The following is a 24,222-nucleotide window of genomic DNA, read 5'->3' as shown; positions in this document are numbered from 1 at the left end:
AGATTGGTATTCTTCCTTAAGTAAAACTTGCTCAGGACTGTTGGGTTCTATAATGATGCTAAATTCCTTGGTTCTAACCAGCCCAGTGAATTAGGCCCTTCCTTCGCCACATATATTGTGGCAGGAGTACAGTGATCTTTAAAGTGCAAATTACTGTCAAATTCACCCGGGATCTCCACTGGCTTACCACCATACGCAACAGGTTTGATTTTCGACTTCTTCAAGGTGACATTGTCAATTTTGCTCCAATCTTCTGGACCTATGAGGGTAAAAAATAACCCTGAATCTGCCACAGCAGAAATATTAATGTTTGCAAGACCAATTTGGTACACAGGTTTTTTCATACCCACAGTGTCTAATTCAAGTACCTCGTTCTGTTCAAAATCAGCAGCATTGGAAATCATCATGACAACAATGTTTCCTTCATTACCTGAGTCAGAACTATGTTCTCATACACATTCTAGAGAAAGAACACGTTTAGGAATGGACGTGACATTCTCACAACACCTAGGTGTGTGCATCACCGATGCGCAAAATGGCTTTTGTTGCTGGCACTTTCAAAACTTGAATAATGGTGTGCCAATCACCGGGATCATCTAATTCTATCTTGCTTGCCACATGATGATATGCATGAATGACCCTGACTTCGAAGTTGCTAGGCAACCTGAAGGATTGTGGTCGTCGTTGAGGACTCCAAGTAGGCCAGAAACACTGTTACTAGGCAGCAAAAACTCCTAGTCAACACGTAACAGAGCGTGTAATGAATGATGCGGCATGGCCTCCGCCAAAATAGGAGGAAGCGGAAAGAGGAAGAAAAACCAAACACAGCCTCCACGCGTCACACGCCGCTCAGCCGTGCCACAGAGAGCAAAGGCCAGACAAGGAAACGCGGATTCACCAGTCCACCAGCGCTCCCTCGCTGCATCCAGGTAATGGGCAAGAAGACGAAGAAGCCTGCTCTGCCGGTCGGTAGTGCGTGGTCCGTTTCCCGGTCGTCGCCAGTGAAAGGTTTCAGTTAGGGAGACTCATAGGTAAATGGATGGCAGTTTATTTCTCCAAGTGTACAGCAGCGACCGGCAGAGCCAACGGTAAGACAGCAACTGCAGAGTCTCCCCACATTCAAATTACACCTCAGCAAGGTTGCCACGGTGACCCACGTGCCTGCATTCTGACACAGGTCCCAACAACCTTGCAGCCCTCAATGTCTTAAGCAACATTTCCTATACATCGACTTACACACTTGTACACTTGTATGACTCACTGTCTCTGTATAATATGTTGTGATGTAAATCACTCTGACATGCAACATCGGGATGAGTAGCACTATTTAGCACTCAATAACAAAAGATATTGGTGCCAGAGCTTGGTACAAAAACAGACGCACATTGCAGAAGATAGAGGCTTTAGAGGCTAGAGAAATGTGTTCATGGCGAGAGAGAAAAGAATAAGGAAGCAGAGAGATGAGCACATAGTGACAGCAGCAGAAAAAAGTAAATGGATGGCCACATAGGAACTGCGCTTGCTGTCTTGAAGCTGCCATAGGCCAGCCTGTCTGTCTGTGGTCCCGCCTCTTTGAAATAAGATCAGAGTTGGCTCACAACAGTAAGTTTTCTAGGTTATCAAAGGCCACATGATGCTACTACCTATAATGTCACCGAATTAGAACTCATGAGATGTCACTTCTGGTGATGTCACATGGAGGAGGGGAAGTCAAAGGGCAAGTGAAGTCTCTTTCATTACCCCGGGCATTTTGGTGAATTGACCTCAATGAAAATGTGTTCAAAAACATTCCACTAACTCCATATCCAAAACAATGCTGAACTGCAAACACTGCCTGGCTAGCAAAGATTTGTAGGAAAAGGGACCTCGGCATCTTGTTACATCTAGTCATGGTATATACTACCCATTGCATTACCAATCTACAGCTTAATCTCCTGTTCAAAACTTCTAATATTAAACTTACACCAAACACTGGTAGTTGCTTGTATTGTTCCATCAGAAATCATGATGAAAACCTTGTGGTTATCAAAAGTCTTTAACTGTACGATAGACTTGATTCGTTTTTCTTTCATGTACGTCAAGTTTCATCATTAGCCTTTTTCACTTCATTATCTCGGCCACAGTGCTTAAAGGTTAAAAAATTGTGTTGTGGAAACCACAACAGTCTCTATTTTATTTAGGCCAATATATCCTGCTTTTCCATTTGTTTTGCTTGCATATCATTAGCCGAATGTGTGTAGGTCTGTTTTCACAGCCAGTGACTTTTGTATATTACCTTCAATGACACGTGCCACAATTCTAACATGGCCCCTTGCAGAGCAGATGTCAAGGTTTTAGTAATGGGCGCTTAATATTAACAAGCTGACAGAGCGGCTGCATTTTGTGTCCTGATAGCTTAGAATGTTAAGAATGGAATATGCTACTTACCAGTATGCATCTGTTCTTGGCATGTAGAGCTGCAGATCTACACACTGTGCATAGATCGCCATCTGGTGTTGGGCCCGGATGTTGCAGTTGTTTTTCTCTTGGAAAGTCTTTGGAAGTCACGAGGTATGTGACTCCTCCTTTGGATCATATTGCGCATGGGCTTCGGCTCCATCCTCAGATTGTTTTTCGACAGCGGGAAAATTATGGAGCTTTGTAAGAAACAGGAAAGATGCCCATGTGTGCTGTATCTAAATAAGATAAAACTGGAACAGATAAAGGTAGCCGGGGAGGCGGATGGGCGTGTGTACAGCTCTACATGCCAAGAACAGATGCATACTGGTAAGTAGCATATTCCGTTCGAGGCATATGAGCTGCAGATTACACACTGTGCATAGATTGTGTAGCAGTACCCCCTCCTAGCGGCGACAACCGGTATCTGTTGCAGTTGTTTGAAACAGTGTTTTGAGGACAGCCTGGCCCACACTAGTTTGTTGCTTATTTTGCACATCTACACAATAGTGTTTAGTGAAAGTGTGCGGTGTAGACCATGTAGCTGCTTTGCAGATATCATCTAAGGGGATGTTCCCTAAAAATGCCATGTAAGCCCCTATCTTACGTGTAGAGTGGGCTTTAGGTGGAACAGATAACGTTTGTTTTGCTTTGTGGTAGCAAATCTGTATGCATTTAACAATCCACCTAGCTATCCCAGATTTGGACATGGGGTTGCCTTTGTGTGGTGGTGAGAAAGACACAAATAGTTGTTTGGTCTTGCGAAAGGGTTGTTTTTCTCTCGATGTAGTAGAGTAAAGATCTTTTGGCGTCTAGGGTGTGTAGAGCTCTTTCTGCAATGGTTTGTGGCTGCAAGAAGAATACGGGCAGTTCCACAGATTGATTGAGGTGAAAGGGAGAAATGACTTTAGGAAGGAATTTTGGATTAGTGCGGAGAACAACCTTATTATGATGCATTTGCAGAAAAGGTTCTTGAATGGTGAGTGCTTATATCTCACTGACCCTTCTGAGGGAAGTAATGGCTACAAGGAAAGCTATTTTCCAAGTTAAAATTTGAAGCTCACATTTATGTAGAGGTTCAAATGGTGTCAAGAATTCCTGTCATGCGAGGGGAGGAAAACGGTAACCAGCGAAAACGGACTACATCTCCCAGGATGCTTAGCGGTTGAGAGGTTATGTAAACAGGAGAGCTGTTACATAACTCAAGGAAAACACGCCCTTATGTAAACAGGAGAGCTGTTACATAACTCAAGGAAAACACGCCCTTATGTAAACAGGAGAGCTGTTACATAACTCAAGGAAAACACGCCCTTATGTAAACAGGAGAGCTGTTACATAACTCAAGGAAAACACGCCCTATAAAGGGAGGAACCGGGAGGTACAACGCTGTCGGATATTGTGTTTACACCGACGTACCTGCTTAGTGAAGAGCAGTGTTCCGGAGTGGTGCTCCAGTAAGGCAAGAACGGAGGTAGGTCGAGTCGTTACTCCCTGGGCCGTGTCTTGCCCCATCGTCACCTGTGAAGGACCCGGAAGCTCTACCGGATAACCATTGAGCTTCGCTTTTTGACTCGGCTGAGTCAAAGCGCAGTGGCGCTTTTGCTGGTTGGAGTCGTAACTCCCAGCCCGACCAGAGATACAGGGACTGCCAGCTGTAACGCACACCAGGAGGTGTTTGCCGCGTTACAGACTCGGAAGTCCACGGGATCGATCGAGCGGCTGCTCTCGGTTCAGTCTTCTTTGCTTGTGATTGGGGTATCGGTGACGCATCACCAGGAGGTGACTCCGCGTCCAGGTGCAGTCTGAGGAAGAGGTTGAGCGGCTGCTCCCTTCAGGTAGAGACCCCGGCTGGGTGTTTCCCTGACTCCTCGATTCTCCCCAACACTCTTCGTGCCCCTCACAGCCTACCGATTGGCATTGTCGGCCATTTCATTTCTGCCCTCTGTTGGCATACGCCGGGATCGGCGTATATGCAGAGGACGGTTAGGACCATCCGTGCTGTGGGCTGGTAACGTACTTTAGCCTGGAGGATTCCAGTGACTATAACCTTTGTTTATTCCTTGTATTATTTTTGCCTTCATTAAAATAACTAAACCTTCACAAGTGGTTGCGTTCTCATTATCGTGTCTGTTAAACGATCCTGAGACGTTCAGGGCGTTACAAATGGAGGCCCCATTAGTCTTGTGAGAACGATGTTTAGGTTCCACCGGTGAGGGTGGCACTCTAGGGGGAATTATTCTCTTGAGGCCTTCTATGAAGGCTTTTATGGCAGGTTCTCTAAAGAGTGATAGATGTTGTCTATTTTGTAGATACGCTGCTATGGCAGTAAGGTGTAGTCTAATAGACGTGTAGGCTAGGTTGCATCTTTGCAGGTGTAGTAAGTAGCCTATGATGTGTTGGATAGACACATCTAAGGGATTGACATTGTTGTGACAATAAATCACGAAACGTTTCCACTTGGCTGCGTAGCAAGCTCTAGTGGTAGGCCGTCTAGCTTCTTTAATGACGTTCATACAGTCAGGGGGAAGATTAAGGTAACCAAATTCTAGGTTTTCAGGAGCCAGATCGCAAGGTTGAGTTGACCTGGGTCCGGGTGTCTGATCTCTCCATGGTTCTGGGTTAAGAGGCGTGGAGAGAGGTGTAATTTTTTGTGCGGAACTACGGAGAGTTCCAGCAATGTGGTGTACCGCGGTTGTCTGGCCCAAGTTGGAGCAACTAGGATGAGAGTTTGGGAATGTTGCTGTAATTTGCGCACCACTAATGGAATGAGTGGGAGAGGCGGAAAAGTGTACGCAAATCTGCCTACCAGTTCATCCATATCGCATTGCCTTTGGACAATGGGTGTGGATATCTGGCGGCGAAGCTTGGGCATTTGGCGTTTTCGTTGGTGGCGAAGAGGTCTATTTGTGGTTGCCCCCACGTTTCAAAGAATGGTTGAAGAACTTGTGGATGAAGTTCCCACTCGTGGATTTGTTGAGTTTGACGGCTCAACAGATCTGCAATGGTGTTTTGGACTCCTGGGACATGTTGTGCTAGGAGAAAAATGTTTTGAGGTATGGCCCACCTCCATATGGTCAGTGCTAGCTGAGAGAGCTGCAGAGAGTGTGTGCCACCCTGTTTTTGGATGTAGTACATTGCTGTCATGTTGTCTGTGCGGACTAAGACAGCCTTGCCTGAGGCGTGTGTTTGAAAGGCTTTCAGGGCTAGAAATATGGCCAGTAACTCCAGATGGTTGATGTGGAGTAACTTTTGTTGAGGTGTCCACCTGCCCTGCATGGTGTGTTGTAGTAGATGAGCTCCCCAGCCGGAGAGCGATGCGTCCGTTGTTAGAACTATTTGAGGAACTGGCTCTAGGAACGGTCGTCCTTTGGAAAGGTTTTTGGTGCTCCACCACTGCAGAGAACGATGGGCACGACCGTCTACCAACACCAGATCTGCTAGTTGACCTTGAGCCTGGTTCCATTGGCGTGCTAGGCACTCTTGGAAAGGACGCATCTGGAGTCTTGCATGAGGTACTATGAATATGCAAGAGGCCATCATCCCTATAAGTTGCATAAACACTCGGGCTGGAAGAGAGTGTTGAGGTTGATATTTGGCGCGAAGAGCTTGTATGCTTGTTATCCTGGCAGGGCTGGGGTAGGCTAACACTTTTGAGGTGTCTTTGGTGGCACCAAGGTATTATTGTACGTGGAGGGGATGCAGATGGGACTTGGCATAGTTTACTGTGACGCCCAGGTCGTGAAGTAGTTGGATAGTGGTATAAGTGTGTTGTACACACTGGCTGTATGAGCTGGCTTTTATAAGCCAGTCGTCTAGATATGGGAAGACGTGGATGTGTTGTCTTTTCAGGAGTGCTGCCACTACTGCTAGGCACTTGGTAAACACTTGTGGCGCTGTGGTGACTCTGAAAGGGAGTACTTTGAATTGGTAGTGGTGACCGTCCACTACAAATCTGAGAAACTTCCTGTGAGCGGTGTGAACGGGAATGTGGAAATAGGCGTCCTTGAGGTCTATGGTGGTTAGGAAGTCGTTTTGGGAGAGCAGAGGAAGCACCTGCTGGAGTGTGACCATGTCAAAACGGTCTGAGTGTATGTATTGGTTTAGGGGTCTGAGGTCCAGAATGGGCCTGAGAGAGCCGTCCTTCTTTGGTATGAGAAAAAATAGGGAGTAGACTCCCTTGTTTTGTTGGTGGGCAGGAACTGGTTCTATTGCATTTTTTTGTAGGAGGGAGATTACCTCCTGCTTCAGAAGTGACAAATGTTCCTGTGACATAGGGCGCTGGTTGGGTGGAATGGTTGGGGGGGGGGGGGGGGGTGTAGATGTTAGCTCTAGACAGTAGCCTGATTGGATTATTTGTTGCACCCATCTGTCTGAGGTGATGGTAGCCCAGACAGGAAGGAAATTGTGGAGTCTGCCCCCGACTGGAGTGGAATAGTCTGGGGGAAGTCGAGGGAAGTCACTGGGTGGGGATGGAGGCAGAGCGGGAGGTGTTAGTTTTACCTCTGTAACTGCCTCTTTGATAACCCCTAGTGAAGGTGGATTGGGTAGGGGTTTTGTAGGAAGTGGAGGCGCTGTCGGAGGAGTAGCCTCTGGTATTGCCTCTAAAGGAGGAACGGTGAAAGGAGCGCCTGGGAGCTTGAGACTGCAAGGCTCCCATAGATTTTGCCGTGTCTGTGTCCTTCTACATTTTTTCGAGGGCTATATCGACACTAGGACCAAACAGATGTTTTTCATCAAAGGGGTGATTGAGGATGGAACTTTGAACCTTAGGTTTGAAACCTGAGATGCGTAGCCAGGCATGCCTACGCAGAAGGGTGCTGGTATTTATTGCCCTGGAGGCGGTGTCAGCTGCATCAAGGGCACAACGGAGGGAAGTGTTTGTGATGGTTTTACCCTCTTGAATCAATTCGTTGGCTTTTTGTTTATATTTGTCAGGGAGGTGTTGCATAATTGACCCCAGCACATCATAATGTGCCCTGTCGTATCTGGCTAGGAGCGCTTGTGTGTTAGCGATACGCCATATGTTGGCCACCTGGGACGCTGTCCGTTTGCCAGAGGCGTCTAGAAGTTTAGACTCCTTATCTGGTGGTGGAGCTTCACCCGATGCCCGGGAATTGGCACGTTTCCTGGCATTGGAGACTACTAGGGAGTCTAGTGGTGCGGGTCCTTTAATATAGGGTGGGTCTGTTGGGGCGGCTTTATTCTTTTTCTCAATTCGTGGGTTAGTGACCCTGGCTCTAACTGGGTCTTTAAAAACCTCTGATGCGTGCTTAAGAACTCCCTTAAGTATCGGCAGAATTGAGGTGGACCTCTGTGTATTGTCGAATGTATCTAAGATGAATTCCTCCTCTACAGGGTCTGTGTGGAGATCAACCCCGTGGTAGTGGGCAGCCCTATGGAGTAGCTGGTTAAAGTCCATGGTGTCTTATGGGGGGGGTGGGGAGGATCTGGAAGGTTAAAGATCGTCCTGCGGGATGTTACGGACGTCTGAGATGTTCTAGTCGTCCCATGGGTCTGGGGAGCCTGTAGGAGTAGGGTCACCTGTTGGTTGGTTGTCCGCCCCGTCCCCTGTATCGTATATAATGTCATCATCATCATCCTCATCTGGAGATGGTGTAGGAGAATGATGTGGTGGGGGAGGAGAAGGAGGAAGAGGAAGAGGAGGAGGAGGTGAAGGAATCCTCAAAGGGGAGGTGGCAAAGTCTCTCCTTTTTGGTGGTGGAGCTGGTGCAGGCTTGTCCAGTGATCTTTTTCTGGTGCTAAGCGACAAATGTCCAGTCTTTGGATCCTTTACGAGGGTTTTTTGGTAAGGATCGGGTCAAAACAGTCTGTAAGGGGCAGATCCTTCGGTGCCGATGGTGTCGGCGCTGTGGGTTTTTTTGGCGTCGATTCGGCACTGGTTCTTGGTTTCGAACCGTGGGGCTTAGCAGTGTCTTTTGACTTCCTCAGTTCCGAAGTCGAAGCTTTTTGGCTTCTTGCTCGGCTCCGAGGGTGTTATCGGTGCCGAGGAGCCGGTGCTAGTCTTCGGCGCCGAGAGCTTCGGTGTCTAGCTCGGCGCGAAAAGGGGTGTTTTCTTTTTCGGTGTCGATGAGGTTTTGTCGGCACCGAGAGTAGGCTGGCTCGAGCCCGAGCTGCCTGAAGGCTGGATGGGCTTCTTAACCGGGCCCGAAAGCGAGGTATGGGAAGCAGTCTTTTGGTGCATGCCTAGGCCTGAAGGCAAAGGCGTGACCGAAGCCTTTTCAATGGCGTGGACAGGGGTTTAGGGTCGGGGTCGACGTCTGTACTCACGCCACTCTGTGCCGGAGTGATGTCCTCGACGTGGGAGTCGTCAGCTTCGGAGGCGCGGACGAGTCCTTCGGTGTGCTGTTCCGGGACATCGACGCCTTCTTCAAAGATGTCGTCTGGGATCGAAGTCTACGAGTGATCCATTGTTCTCCTTGCTCGTCGGTCCCGGATCGTCTTCTTCGATCGGAAGGAGGCGCAAGCTGGAGAGTCCCTTGCCTCGTGTTCTGGGAAGAGGCAGAGGTTGCACACCTCATGGAGATCAGTGTGAGGTAACTTTGACCCACATCGAGGACACTTCTTAAATGGAGTCCTTTCCATCAGCCAGGACAAGAGCCCAGGTAGGCCCGAAGGCCTTCGTCGACGACCGGAATCAAAGACTTAGATTGTTGAGAGTCGCGTCGAGTGTTGGAGAACGTGATCGATACAATACCGTCGAAGGGGGGAGGATTGCACGCCGAACAGGAAAACTGAAATGGTTCCGAACTGGAGCACGAAAAACACATCCGAGCCCGATGGCGGAAAAAAACAATCTGAGGATGGAGCCGAAGCCCATGTGCAATATGATCCAAAGGAGGAGTCACATACCTCGTGACTTCCAAATACTTTCCAAAAGAAAAACAACTGCAACATCTGGGCCCAACACCAGATGGCGATCTATGCACAGTGTGTAATCTGCAGCTCAGATGCCTCGAACCTCATGTTTCTGAGCCCCATTTTATTTTGTAAATACATTATAAAATCAGAGGTTAAACCCAATATAAAGTCAAGGATTTGACCATTGATTAGGAGAGGTTTTCACACTAAGACTTGCATATCTGTAAACTCTCGGCCTAGCACAGCGTGCTCTTACTACGGGAGCACATTTCCTTCCCGGCAGAACTCTGATAAAGGACAGTTGCATTAGCTGTCAACGGGTACAATGGGCAATCTCATTAGAACATTAGAAATGTTAATTTTATTCTGGATGCTTATTTTCATGCTGTTTGGTTACTGTGAAGATTTTAGGTACTAGATTAAGAATTTTAAAATAACCATTTTAAACAAAGGCCTGTTGCTCTTGATGTTATGCTTGGCTGTGTTGTTCTAGGTGAAAAGATTGTTTGGATGACCACCGTGAAATAGGACTGATAAGTAACCTGACAGCACTGTCCATGCAGGACGGCTAGTGGGTTAGTGACAGAGCTACAGTCCTCACTGTATTTCTTCCCCAGTGCAGTACATTGAACTGAGTCCTTGTACTTGTGGCTTGAAATAACAACCACTGAAGATCCGGGAAATCCTAAAATCCATTTCAGTTGTCAGTCAATAACAATATAACCAGTATGAATAAACAAAGTAAATACATTTCCTGTCATTACTGCAAGTTTAAGCTATATGGTGAAACATACCTGTTAAAAACACATGTCTGTTGTAGTGAATACTGATTCTTTGTCACGTTCCACACTCTGATGGTGCCATCGTTTCCACTAGTAGCCAATAATCCCTTTTTGTTGCACCAGACACAGGTAATAACCTGAAAGTGAGAGGAAAAAGCATTTGCTTGACGTTCCAGTGTGACATCTTTAACCGGATAACATAATTATAAATGTGAGCTGCAGAATACCACGGGAGGTCATAAGTGGTCAGAAAAAAAAAAGACCCGAAACACCGTTCCCGTGCATAAATTCGGATTTTGTTAACTGTAGTGGAAACCCAATATTGAACTTAGAATCTATTAAAAAAGCATACATTTGTCTGCAAATAATGCACCCATTCGGTTTTATATCACCAATGTCATATATGAAAATATGAAACATGACTAATATGTTTAACAGAAAAACAGATTGGGAGATAAGGTAACAGCACCTCCATTTAGTTGCAAAATTAAGGAAATGTAACTGTTAACGGGGTTGTAAAAATGTAATTATGTCATAATGCTATTAAAGAAAATGAATAAAGAAATATGTAAATTCATCCTTTAAAATCCACTGTTATCATTTATTACTGAAAGCAAATTAAGAGCCCTTAACATGTACACCCAGAAGTGATCTCATATGTGGACGATGCAGCAGTGACCAATAAAGTGCTTTAGTTACTCTGTGATGTATTTTAGTGCGTAAAAGTGAGTCTGTTGGGTCATCGTAGTAACCGCTTGTCAAGTTTCAGAAAGAGGCCACTAATACGGCTTACTCCTTGCTACTCTTTCCCTTTCATACTGCTGATCCCTCCATATTTATCCCCTAGTGTATATTTGGTTGGCAGCCTGGAACACCTGGCTACCGAGCCAAAGCTGTCTAATAGAAAGTTGGCTAAGCATGAGTACAGCTTCTTTCATCTGAGTATGTGTTCATACACCACCAGCACCATAACAATACCATTAATCCTACATCAAGGCATAAAAGCATCAGCTGTGATCTGAAATACTACCCTTGAGGATCGGGCTATTCGTGATACGTGGCAGTAGGAAAATAGAAGCTAGGTAAACGTCTATACAAGTATCATTGACACAAGGCACATATGCATATTCATACAAGTAACATGGACACAAGACACAAATGTGTACTCTCTTCCTCTCAGGTGCAAATGTTACCATATATCACCAAGAGAGTGATCCTCTAAAAAGTCACTCAATAGTCCCTGATCGCTGGTGTAATTTGTGTCTTTTCTACCTGATCTAGCAAAAACTGGGACCACTGCCATTTTTCAGTCTCTGCTTATTGCTGTCTAATGTCTAACAAAGGCTGATATTGCCCAGTAGGCACACAGACAGAGCCTGCCATTAGTGTCAACCGCTGTACGCCGATTGTGACAAAAATGAAGCACTTCTCTGAGTCCTGCAATACTGTCCCCGGGAGTGGTACCCTATCCAGTATAGCCACTCCTCCGTGTCCATGTACGACTGAGGTGGAAACCCCAACAACATTGTGACCTTTGTTACAGGCATATAGATCCCTGCCTACTCAATCTCTCTTCAGCTTTGCCACCTTCTAACAAGTGGAGTCTCCTGCAATAATGCACTGTATGCAGATTTAGAATGTAGGAAAGTGAAAGCTATCTTACATTTGAAAAAGTGTGAGTCCATTAACGTCAAGTTAGATGATAAGATATGTCTTCCTGCACTGTCCTGGGTCTTGTTCAGAAGCTGCTACGGCAATAATGAATAAATGAGTGAAAGGATGAACAAGTTAACAGTCTTTCTGGTGGATACTCTACTTTTCCGCATATTCCTTAATTTTAGAATATTTCCAGGCACCAGATTGGATTAAGACGTTTTTTCAACAATGCTCACCCATAGGTGGTGAGACATAACTCACATAAGGATTCACAACTCCACAAAAGTGACAACACGGAGGGCATATAAGCATGCCCCTGCACGCCATTGGCAGTATTTTAAATATTTCTCCTTTTGTGCCCTCAGACGGAGAGTCATTCAAACAAGCTGCAGGTGACTGTGTGCCAAAATCTAACTCGTATCATGATGTACAGGATTCCACTCCACAATAAGAGGGAGGTGGGCGGGCATTACGGAAATGGCAGTTACAGTGTCCATCATAAAGGGCGATACTGAAGGTAAGTAATTTGCTATTTTCATGGATACCACATCAGTACCTTCCAAAAGTGGATGGTCTGAAAATTGAACGCAGATAAGGAAGTGTTGTTCCAGAAACGAGCAGGCAAAATGGCCCTCATGTTGAACCTGGCTGTGAAGGCAGTAGTGGTTTGTGAACATGTGCATCAACGCCCACACTGCAAAACCTGCACCCCCTTGATAATGCTGTTGTGCTGGTGTTTGCCCTGATGGAAAAAGCCTACAGACCTTCTGGGGGTTCCTTCTTAGCTAGCACACAGCAGATTTAATACAAAGGACTACCCCACCTGAATAAAAATTCTCTTGCACTGTGTTGTCTTTTTGATCCCTGCAAACCTCACAAAGTGTTGATCATCTACACATGGGTCTCATTGACAGTCAATGTAGAAACTCCAAGCTCTCTTAGGGCCTAGGCAGTGGAACCTTTCCTCCTCTTTTGATGGATGTGGTGAAAAATGTCAGCAAGTTGATCAGCTCACCAATATGGAAGGCAGCCTGAGTCTAAAGCAAGAATTTGTCTTGGAAGGAAGAGGTGGAGAGATGTAGCACAGAGATAGTCTGTAGTTCACTCCCTCGGTTCACAGAAGTGGCAGTGCTAAGAAAGGCCGTCTTGAACATCATAAGCTGTGGTGATCAATTATGCATAGTCTCGAATAGCATGCACACACGTAACACCAGTAATAGATTTATACATCAGTGAGGCAATGCAAATCATTTTGGAGGCAACAAGTGTGTCAGGCCCTTCATAAAACGCATCACAACTGGTGATTTAAAGTGAGAGGATTGGTCATGCACACATAAAGTGGCCCAAAATGCTGTAAATTAGCCCTTAACTATGCCTCTGACCACAGATTCTCTGTTTGGATCCAGGGCTTTCAGGGTGCATATTTCCATACAGCCCTGCTGCAGTCCCACAGACGTTACCTGCGGTATGTGGTGGGGTCAGAACATTTCTAATGATCTGGCACATGCATCAACAATTCCATTTGCGATTTCTTATTAGCGAAAAATAAGGATTCGCTAATAAGGAATAGCAAAGGGCTATGCATGTAGAAATCGCTTAAAAAATTGCGATTTCTAAACATTCCTTAATTGCGACTCGCAAATTGCGATTCGCAATTAAGGAATACCTCCCCATTCATTCCTATGGGCCTAGAGGCCCATAGGAATGAATGGGAAGACATTCTCAATTTGCGATTCTCAATTAGAGAATCGCAAATTACTCATGCAATTTCAAGGGTGCCAGGGTGTCAAAAGGACACCCTGTTGCACCCCTGAAATCTGCATATGAGTACATCTTGCACACACACATGCCCCAAGGGCATGTGTGTGTGTAAAATGGAACTTTGAAAAATGCACTTTAGAGCATTTTTCAAAGTTTTTGCAAATTACCATGAAATTCAACTTCATGGTAATTTGCTCCCCCTATTAGCGAAATCGCTAATTTTTTTACTTTAATGCATTGCATTTAAGGAATCTCAATTTGAGATTCCTTAAATGTAATCGCAATTTAGATATTACTTAAATTGCGATTTTTGCATTTGGGATGATGCATCCCAAATGCAAAAATACCGGTCGCAAAGGGGCAGATTCTGAGAATCTGCCCGTTTGCGACCGGGTTTTGCTTTGGTGCATGTGGGCCTAAATGTGCTGTCTTTTGCCTTACCTTGGCAGTGATTGATGCGTCAGGAAAGTGCTATAAATGAAGGAGACAAGTGCTCAGATGGAGGTAGAAAATGTGCATTTTGAGTTTTTTTTCTGGAATGAAAGTAAGTCTTTAGTACATTTGATGTCTTCCGGTAATGAATTTTAAAGGGTTGGTCAGAGCCAAAGAAGGACTAGCTATCAGTCCAATAAAGTGAGATTTAGTTTGCTTCTGCTTCTCAGACTTCTTTGATAACTAAACATTTCAGTGAGTTGTGCAGGTACTTTGGTTGTTCTTCATGGACTGCTCTGAAAATAAAGCATGTAGTTTCTAACTTAATCGTCACCTCCTAGGGGAGCCATGTAGCTTGCCAGGTACAAGAGTGGTAGCAGAGTGAAGAATGGCTTTAAAGGGCTCAAGGTTGGATTTTGACAGTCCAATCAGAGCTAAGGTTCAATTACCAACATAAGAAACACAGGAGCATGAACAACTAGTCTGTAAGTCTAAAGGCTGGAGAAAAGGACTAACTTGTTTTTGGGTCTACAGTGTTGATCTAGCTGTAGAAACTGTGTGGACTATGCTTATGCAGCTTAACTGTTAGCATTATACTCCTCTTGATAATGTTTTGATTAGGTGGAGGATTGGTGCTACAACAGTTTTAATCAATTTCTCCCTATTTGTTTTTATTCAATTTCTTTCTTATTTAGCAATACATTTGTCAACAGTAAGCCTGTGCATTACTGTAGAACTTCCCAGCACCTATGATACAACAGCTTAGAATACTCTCTGTGGAAGAGATATGGCAGGAGTCAAAGACACACTGCACGCAAGCCTTCTATCAAACGCATCCAGAAGAGGTTCTGGCATGCCACCATGCTATGACAAAGAACACATTCTTTATTGTCCATTTCTCTGAAGTATATTTCTTTCTAGAAGATTTGAATTTTCTACAAGATATAGGCTTCTTTTTATAACATGGCTTTTCGGTGCTTGGTTTGAAGGAACGAGGCAGTTTATCACTCTCAGGGGCCTACGGTTCCCTCATGGTGCCAACTTGCCCTATGAGACATTAACTTGCACCCTTAAAGAGCGCTGGGCTTTCAAGGTCATACCACGAAAAGAATCCCATGTCCAGCTGTTGTGTCAGTGCTAGATATCACCTTCTTGTACTTGTGCAATGTTTAAACCAGGACCTTTACATCTCTTCGTATGAAGTGAAATCTATAAGAAATTAAAACATAGGAAAATAAGAAAAAAATGGAAATTAATTTGAAGCTGCATGATTGTTGCTATCACTGGACATAGCTCAGAGCAGGTCCATATTCCAGACTTGTAGATGTGGCAAAGAAGGGAACTAAAGGATTACGGAAAGGAGGTGCTATTTATTTGCCACAATGTAGTACTTCTAGTTGATGCTATGCTATGACTGTTTGATGCCCGACACATAGTCAGTGATGTCAGAGTGTGCAAAGAGCATGTGTCCCAGCATTTTGCTTATATATTTCCAAGGTAAAAAACGATGCTGAAATACTTTTCAATAGGTTATCAACAACAAAGAAAATATGAATTCCGCTGTCTAATGATAACATGCTCTTCCTATCCACCCCAAACTCATAAGGACACATCTACTTAATAACTGGATAAAAGAATACATTCTTTAAGAATGCATACTGTAAATGAAGACGAAAAATATATTGCTATAGCATACCCTATTCTGATGAGCTTCCAGTTTAATAAAAGAGCATTTCCGTAGATCTCCAGCCATATCAGCATATGTTTGAGGGTATGTCTGATTGTCTCGATCATGAGCTGCTAATGTCCGAACGAGCTGTTGAGCAGCCCACTGTCTGTGCTGGGAAGACAACCTTGAAGAAAGGCAGCAGGCGGCCAGTGCATTCGCCAGTTCCAGAGGGCCTGCAAGAATATTCGTAGGAGAACTGGTCATTCAAAATCACAATCAAACCTGCTCAGCAAAACAATGAGACAACACACAATAAATGTAATTAACTAGGCCTCCAGGCATCGTTAAACAAAGTTTGGATAGTTATAATCAGTACACCGACATTTACAAGTGTGGTAGAGTGTTTTGTGGCTAACAATATCAATAGAAAAGTCTCTGTTGTGTGCAATTTTACAGTGCATTGTTTGAGAGTACATCAGTTATCTTTCATGTATGAACACAGTACGTCATCAACGTTCATCTTAAGGCCCGGATATATGATGAAGGTTGCTGCAAAGCAATAGGAAAAAGTAAATAAGTTAAATGATACTGTTATTGTGACAGATGATTCCTAAAACGCAGTACAGCTAAGAACCGATGAAATACGGTACGGCAGAAGAAGTGGGACAAGCTGGGCAGGTGTGTCAGTGGAGAGTATGGAAGCAGGGAGGTAAAGCATTTGAGATAATGTAAAGTTAGGGTGAGTGGCACCCTAGGCTTTTATCTATGTTCAACACTACTGAAATCCTTTCCTGCTCTAAATAACTGTTGAATATGTGGAGAAATAAATCCAATGGTACGCTAAAATAGACTTTACCACATAAGAACTCTTTTGTAAAACAATTAGAAACATTTAATTTAAATAATTAAACGATTGATGTGTGACCTGCAATAGAGAAACACGCACTATAGCTAGTTCTTGCGCAGGTACAGCGAAGGAGATAAGGCAACTTATGACAGCATGCACTTATGTCAACAATGGAAACTCATAAAATGTTATAACTATGATATAGTTATTATTTTACAAAATAAAAGCACAAAGCCCTATGATAAATCCCAAAGCATCACTGCTGTTAAATGTTGCCTTCTATCTGCTGCACTGACTGTAATCCATCATTAGAGCCCTATAAAGACTTAAGAAACAAACAATGATAAAGGCACTAGATTTGGCATCTGAACAGTAAAAATTGGAAGACGAAGTTGAAGAGTAAGAGAAGGATAAATCTAAATGAAAGTGAGCGGAGCAGGAAAAAATACATTAGGCAGCGCAACAGAAAGAACAAATGCTGACTGCTCTTGAAATTTAAATTTGCACACCAGTCTTTGGAACATATATATTTTTTTTTGTAATTGTTTTTATTCGTCAACAAACACATATATTGCCGGCCCCTGTAGCCCAGAGGTATCGGCCCAAGCAGCACACTAATCATGACATTGACAGTTTTATCATAATAGGATACTTGGAATGCATTTCAGATGAAAACCAACCCCCCAACTCTCCCCCCCCAACCTCCCAACTCCCTCCCCCCGACCGCACCATACTGTATTCAACCAACGACAGCGTGCATGAGCATAAGTCAGACAGATCCATCCCCAGTCCCTGCGTGTACCCCCCCCCCCTCCGGGGGAAGCTAGATGAGCCCCTCCTCCCGCTCCTCTGGAACTGGCTCCAGGGGGAGACCGCTATAGTCTGCCCACCTCTTTCATATCTTGTAGTATTTACGGGGGGCACCCCCTAGCAGCATAAATAGGGAGCTCCAGGCCCATATTAAAGTCCAAGCCCCTCTTCCACACATTCAGCGAGGGGGCAGTCGGCGCTTTCCATGCCCGAGAGATATCCCTCTTGGCTAGTGTGAGACCCAGCAGCAATAAGTGCCGCATGTATATTGTTGGACCCGGCCTCGTGGCGTGGTCCTTAACCCCCTGGACTGTGCCCGTTCCCCGCCCCGGCCTTCACGGGCCACCCGTCTGAACTGCACCAAGACCCTTCACCCGGAGCTGCACGTGGTCGCATACTCCTCGTGGCTCCGCCATCTTGTTGGCATCCACGTCACACCGTGCCCCAGCCGGCGCGACCCCGCTCAACCCAGCCTCGACCCCAGCGAAGCCCCGCCATCGAGGCACCACGAACTAGCCAGGGGGTGCCGCAGGAACCATTCATCGCCCCCGGCGGAGGACAGTATCGATGGGACCCCCAACTGTCCTCCCCTCTCGAGGTGTGATCGCCCGGCAACTCCCATGGGCCTGGCGCCTCTCCTGCTGGGCGTCTGGCCACCTCCACCCGGCCACTCCGCCCCCTCGGGCGCATAGGTCCGGACATCAAAGGGCTCCAGACCTATATCTGGGGTGACCCCACCACAGCTCGGCAGTTGTATCCCGGAGTCGAGAGCCCTGCTGATTGAATCGCGGCTGACCCTACGGAGAAGAACTCTTGTCGGAACCATCACGAGCCCTGCTGACTGCGTCGCGGCTCCTTCCTGTGAACCCTTTCTGAACCACCTGGAACATCGGAGCCCTGCTGACGCTGTCGCGGCCCAACCTCGCTGAAGCCTCCCTCGGAGCCCTGCTGACGACGTCGCGGCTCGAGCTGAGCAGAAACCATCTTGAGAGCCCTGCTGATTGGATCGCGGCTCTCCACGAACTGTACGCCAGAGCCCTGCTGACGCCGTCGCGGCTCGACCCCTCCGAGATCCGGAGGTCCTCCAGCTTGAGGATAAGAACTGGGCCCCAGGTACCCTCGTACCGCATTCCTGCCAAAGACTGTCCCGCTACCCCGACCCTTCCAAAGAGACACTGAGACTTTTGGTGGATCCCTCGATCCCTTCGTGTAAATATTGCCCTCGTAACCCTTTCATTGCTGATAAAGAATTGCTTGTCACAAGACAACCTCCTTGAGTCCTGTGTGGTGGTGTTACTGTGCTAGTACGTGATAGGAGAAGGATCTCTCAGGAGACTTCTCGGCAGCGCTCGGCTACTTCGTGCAGTGTGAGGGCCCCCCCCCTTGGTGGTCGCACCGACTCCTCGGGGTCCGCCTTCCAACATTTGGTGGCCAGCGACGGGATCCGAGCCGAACGCAGTACGTACCAGCCAGTACCCACTAGCTACCCATCCAAACGAACAGCATCATGAGCAGCCAGGAAAACAACGCGACAATGGAGTTCCAGCCCGAACGGCTGGAAGAATATACGCACAAAGAATTGAAACAGTTCTGCAAAGACAAAGGCATTGCAACCACCAGCCTGGGTACCAAAGAGGAGATGCAGAAAGCTCTGAGGGCATGGTTGGAGGCCGGGGCAGGCCCCTCCCAGGAGGAAGGGCCCTTGCCCCTGACTGAGACCGCAGCAACCGCACGGACTCCGGCAACCGGAGGAAGAAAGAGTCTAGAAACCGGCCTCTCCGAAGAAGAAATACGAGAGCGGGAAAAGGTCCGGAGCCACGAGCTAGAGCTCGCCCGACTGCGGCTGGACGGTGAACTCCAGCTGGCAGAGAAGAAACTGGCCCTAGAGCAGCTGCGCCTTCAAGAAGAGATAGAGGAGAAGAGACGACACCGGGAGTTGGAGGAAAAGAAACTAACTCTTGAGCACGAGCGCAGTCTCAAGGAGCTCGAGATCAAGGCCAAGAACGGAGGGACTGACACCCCCAGAGACACTCTACCGCCTTCCAAGGCCAAGGTGCATATCCCGAAAGAAGTCGTCAAGGAGTATTACAAGAATGACGACATCCAACAATGGTTCAAGGCCTACGAGGTGGCCATGTCCTCTCATCGGGTGCCCCGAAAGGACTGGGGCGCGGGCCTGTGGGGGCGGTTCCTGAGTGAGGGGCGGGACACGCTGCTCCAGCTACCGGAGGAGGTGATGACCTCCTACGATCACATGAAGGAGGCCCTGCTCACCCGCTACGGGCTAACAGCGGAAATGTACCGCCAGCGGTTCAGAGACTGCAAGAAAATCCCGGGTACCACATGGGTGGAGTATGTGGACTTTTTCAGTCGGGCCCTAGAAGGGTGGATCAAAGGGAGCAAAGCAACCACCTACGGGCAGCTGGTCGACCTCATCGTATGGGAACACCTTTCCAACAATTGCTTCGTGGAACTGAGGCAGCACCTCCTCGACAGCAAAATGACCGACCCGCGAAAACTTGCCGTCGAAGCCGATCGATGGGTCAACTCCCGGGTCCCCCGGAACTCAATGGGGGAGTACCAGAGGAACCCCAACGGGCCCCCCCGCCAGCGCGGTGGGGGGGGGAGGGCCGAACAGGAACCGAGACCCTCCCGCCGGGGCCCCCAGGAGCCCCCCTCGAGGGCCACCGCAGCCACATCTCTCCCCGAGCCTAGCCCGAAAGGTGGGCCCGGCCCGACCCGGACCACGGCCGCCAGTGACCTGCTACGGCTGCCAACAAACAGGACACTTTGCCAGCGATCCGGCCTGCCCTCTGAACCGAAGAAACGGGGCCGGCGGGCACCCGCCCCGGCAGCTGACAGCCGCCGCCTTGGGGGGAGAAGAAGAGGAAGAGGAGGCCCTCGACCGAGAGAACACTGAGTGGGAGCCGGCAGCCATGTCCCTGGTCTGCCTGGGTAGCCGAGAGATGGTACCCTGCACCCCCATCCCAACCAACACCCAGAAGTACCGGCAGCAGGTCACGGTCAATGGGCAACGGGCCGAAGCCCTTCGTGACACAGGCGCCAGTATCACCGCTGTCCGCTGCCACCTGGTGACCCCTGGGCAGATTCTACCGAATGTGCTGTGCCCCGTACGGACGGCCGACAACAGTGAAAGCCTATGCCAGATGGCCCTGGTCCCCTTCGAGTGGGGAGGGGTGACGGGCCTGCTAAAGGTGACAGTGCGCGACGACGCCCCGGTCGACTGCCTCCTGGGGAACGACTTGGAAAGTTCCCCCTGGGCTCAAGTAGAGCGACGAGAACACCTCCGAATGTTGGGACTGGCTGATTGGGCCTGCGCCATCACCCGGTCCATGACCGCCCAGGCCCCCCGCTCAGCCTCGACCTCCGGGACCGCCCAGCCCGAGGGGCTCACACCCCCTCCCGCCAGCAGCGAGGAGGAGGCGGACACCGACCCGGGACCCAGCGAATCCTCCCCCGAAGAGATGGCTTCTCCGAGCGCCCTCCCAGAGCTGACACAATGGCGACACGAAGGGGGCCCCACCCGAGAGCAGTTCCAGCAAGAACAACAGTCCTGTCCCTCTCTCGAAGGGGTCCGACAACAGGCGACCGCACAAGCCAACGGTGACCAGACCGGCACCCACTGGATCTACTGGACCGAGGGCCTGTTGTACAGTGAACAGAAAGTAGCAGAACTCGGGGCCAGCCGCGTGTTGGTGGTCCCCCTCCGCTTCCGGGAGTTCCTTCTCCACCTGGCCCATGATGTGCCCCTCGCCGGACACTTGGGGCAAGACAAAACGTACAGTCGTCTGGTGACCCACTTCTACTGGCCCCGGATGCGGAGAGATGTGGACAACCACTGCCGGTCCTGCCAGACCTGCCAAGCCAGCGGAAAGACGGGGGGTCGGGTCAAGGCCCCCCTCCAGCCCTTTCCCGCCGTCAGCACCCCGTTCGAACGGGTCGGAATCGATATTGTGGGACCCCTGGACCCCCAAACCGCCCTGGGCCACCGCTTCATCCTGGTCCTCGTGGACCACGCCACCAGGTACCCGGAGGCGGTCCCGCTAAGAACCCTGTGGTAGGCCGGGCCTTGATGGGGATCTTCTCCCGAGTGGGATTCCCCAGCGAAGTGGTGAGCGACCGCGGCACGAACTTTATCTCCAGGTACATGCAGTCTCTGTGGCAACAGTGCGGGGTCACATACAAGTTCACGACCCCCTATCACCCTCAGGGGAACGGCCTGGTTGAGCGGTTCAACCGAACATTAAAAGGGATGATCCAGGGCCTGGAAGAACCCCTCAGGCGGAAATGGGATGTCCTGCTGCCCTGCCTCCTGTTTGCCTATCGGGAGGTCCCGCAGAAGTCCCTGGGGTTCAGCCCGTTTGAACTATTGTATGGGCACCCGGTCCGCGGACCGCTCAGCCTGGTCAAGGAGGGCTGGGAGATGAAACCCCGAGGCGCCCCTCCTGACGTCTACCGATACCTCCTGACCCTCCGAAACCAGACCCGCAAGTTCCGAGCCATGGCCGAAGCCAACCTCGAGGCCAGCCAGGAGGACATGAAGCGGTGGTACGATCGCAACACCTCTACTATAGAATTCGAGCCAGGACAGAAAGTATGGGTCATGGCCCCGGTCGAACCCGGCGCCCTCCAGGACAAGTGGACCGGGCCCTTCAAGGTTGTGGAGAAGAAAAGTCCCGTCACCTACCTGGTCGATCTGGAGTCCCCCCGGAACCCCCTCCGGGTCCTACATGCTAACAGGCTAAAACCCCACTTCGCCCGGACCGAACTGAGCCTGCTGCTGGCGACTGACGAAGGGGGCGAGGTCGACTCCGAGCCCTTGCCCGACCTCTTGCAATCCGACATTCACGATGGATCGATCGAAGGGGTCCAACTCGCCTCGTCCCTGACCCCGGAACAGCGCAACGACTGCCAGCAATTACTGCGGGACTACGCAGCCCTCTTCTCTCTCACCCCGGGGGTGACCCACTGGTGCGTCCACGATGTCGACACCGGGGAGAGCCCCCCCATACGGCACAGAGCCTACCGGGTGCCTGATCGAGTGCGGGCCTGCATCCAGGCTGAGGTAGCAAAGATGCTGGCCCTGGGAGTCATCGAGCCTTCCGACAGCCCGTGGGCCAGCCCTGTCGTCCTGGTGCCCAAGGCCGCAGCTCCCGGTCACCCCCCGGAGTTGCGATTCTGCGTGGACTACCGAGCCCTGAATGCAGTAACCAAGACAGACGCACACCCGATACCCCGGGCCGACGAACTCATCGACCGCCTAGGGGCCGCTCGCTACTTGAGCACGCTGGACCTCACCGCCGGGTACTGGCAGATCCAGCTCACCCCCGGCGCCCAAGAAAGATCCGCCTTTTCGACCCCGGATGGGCATTACCACTTTCGGGTGATGCCCTTCGGAATGAAGAACGCCCCGGCCACCTTCCAAAGACTAGTGAACAAGGTTTTGGCCGGGCTTGAGGCCTTCAGCGCGGCCTACTTAGATGACATTGCCGTGTACAGCAACCACTGGGCCGAGCACCTTCGCCACCTGAAGGCCGTCCTGGCCGCCCTTCAGCGGGCCGGGCTCACAATCAAGGCCAGCAAATGCGGGGCGAGAACCCCAAGCTGCTGCGGTGGTCCATCTCGCTACAAGGAATGGACTTTGACGTCGAACACCGGCCCGGCAATGACCACGCCAACGCCGACGGCCTGTCCCGCTTCTTCCGCCTTGACGAGGAGAATCCCCAAGGAGATGGGTGACTCTCCATGCCTTCGGCTGGGGGGGGGACGCCTGTTGGACCCGGCCTCGTGGCGTGGTCCTTAACCCCCTGGACTGTGCCCGTTCCCCGCCCCGGCCTTCACGGGCCACCCGTCTGAACTGCACCAAGACCCTTCACCCGGAGCTGCACGTGGTCGCATACTCCTCGTGGCTCCGCCATCTTGTTGGCATCCACGTCACACCGTGCCCCAGCCGGCGCGACCCCGCTCAACCCAGCCTCGACCCCAGCGAAGCCCCGCCATCGAGGCACCACGAACTAGCCAGAGGGTGCCGCAGGAACCATTCATCGCCCCCGGCGGAGGACAGTATCGATGGGACCCCCAACTGTCCTCCCCTCTCGAGGTGTGATCGCCCGGCAACTCCCATGGGCCTGGCGCCTCTCCTGCTGGGCGTCTGGCCACCTCCACCCGGCCACTCCGCCCCCTCGGGCGCATAGGTCCGGACATCAAAGGGCTCCAGACCTATATCTGGGGCGACCCCACCACAGCTCGGCAGTTGTATCCCGGAGTCGAGAGCCCTGCTGATTGAATCGCGGCTGACCCTACGGAGAAGAACTCTTGTCGGAACCATCACGAGCCCTGCTGACTGCGTCGCGGCTCCTTCCTGTGAACCCTTTCTGAACCACCTGGAACATCGGAGCCCTGCTGACGCTGTCGCGGCCCAACCTCGCTGAAGCCTCCCTCGGAGCCCTGCTGACGACGTCGCGGCTCGAGCTGAGCAGAAACCATCTTGAGAGCCCTGCTGATTGGATCGCGGCTCTCCACGAACTGTACGCCAGAGCCCTGCTGACGCCGTCGCGGCTCGACCCCTCCGAGATCCGGAGGTCCTCCAGCTTGAGGATAAGAACTGGGCCCCAGGTACCCTCGTACCGCATTCCTGCCAAAGACTGTCCCGCTACCCCGACCCTTCCAAAGAGACACTGAGACTTTTGGTGGATCCCTCGATCCCTTCGTGTAAATATTGCCCTCGTAACCCTTTCATTGCTGATAAAGAATTGCTTGTCACAAGACAACCTCCTTGAGTCCTGTGTGGTGGTGTTACTGTGCTAGTACGTGATAGGAGAAGGATCTCTCAGGAGACTTCTCGGCAGCGCTCGGCTACTTCGTGCAGTGTGAGGGCCCCCCCCCTTGGTGGTCGCACCGACTCCTCGGGGTCCGCCTTCCAACATATA

At 49.7% G+C, this 24,222-nt stretch overlaps 1 protein-coding gene across 8 annotated transcripts in view; it reads right to left on the bottom strand.

Moving 5' to 3' along the window:
- The window catches only part of HERC1 (HECT and RLD domain containing E3 ubiquitin protein ligase family member 1), a 1,817,725-nt gene that overhangs the window by 622,334 nt on the left and 1,171,169 nt on the right, over positions 1-24,222 (bottom strand). For all 8 annotated transcript variants that reach the window (XM_085643727.1, XM_085643730.1, XM_085643731.1 and 5 more), the window contains 2 exons: positions 15,643-15,848; positions 10,110-10,234 (listed from right to left, as the gene is read on the bottom strand). In XM_085643727.1, coding sequence (XP_085499853.1) covers positions 10,110-10,234; positions 15,643-15,848 — 331 coding nt within the window. The remainder of the gene's footprint in view (positions 1-10,109; positions 10,235-15,642; positions 15,849-24,222) is intronic.

Source organism: Triturus cristatus, chromosome 3_1, assembly GCF_964204655.1.
Source record: "Triturus cristatus chromosome 3_1, aTriCri1.1, whole genome shotgun sequence".
NCBI classification, from domain to species: Eukaryota; Metazoa; Chordata; class Amphibia; order Caudata; family Salamandridae; genus Triturus; species Triturus cristatus.
The sequence above is the reverse complement of the archived record's forward strand: the minus strand, read 5'-3'. Positions and strand labels throughout refer to the sequence as shown.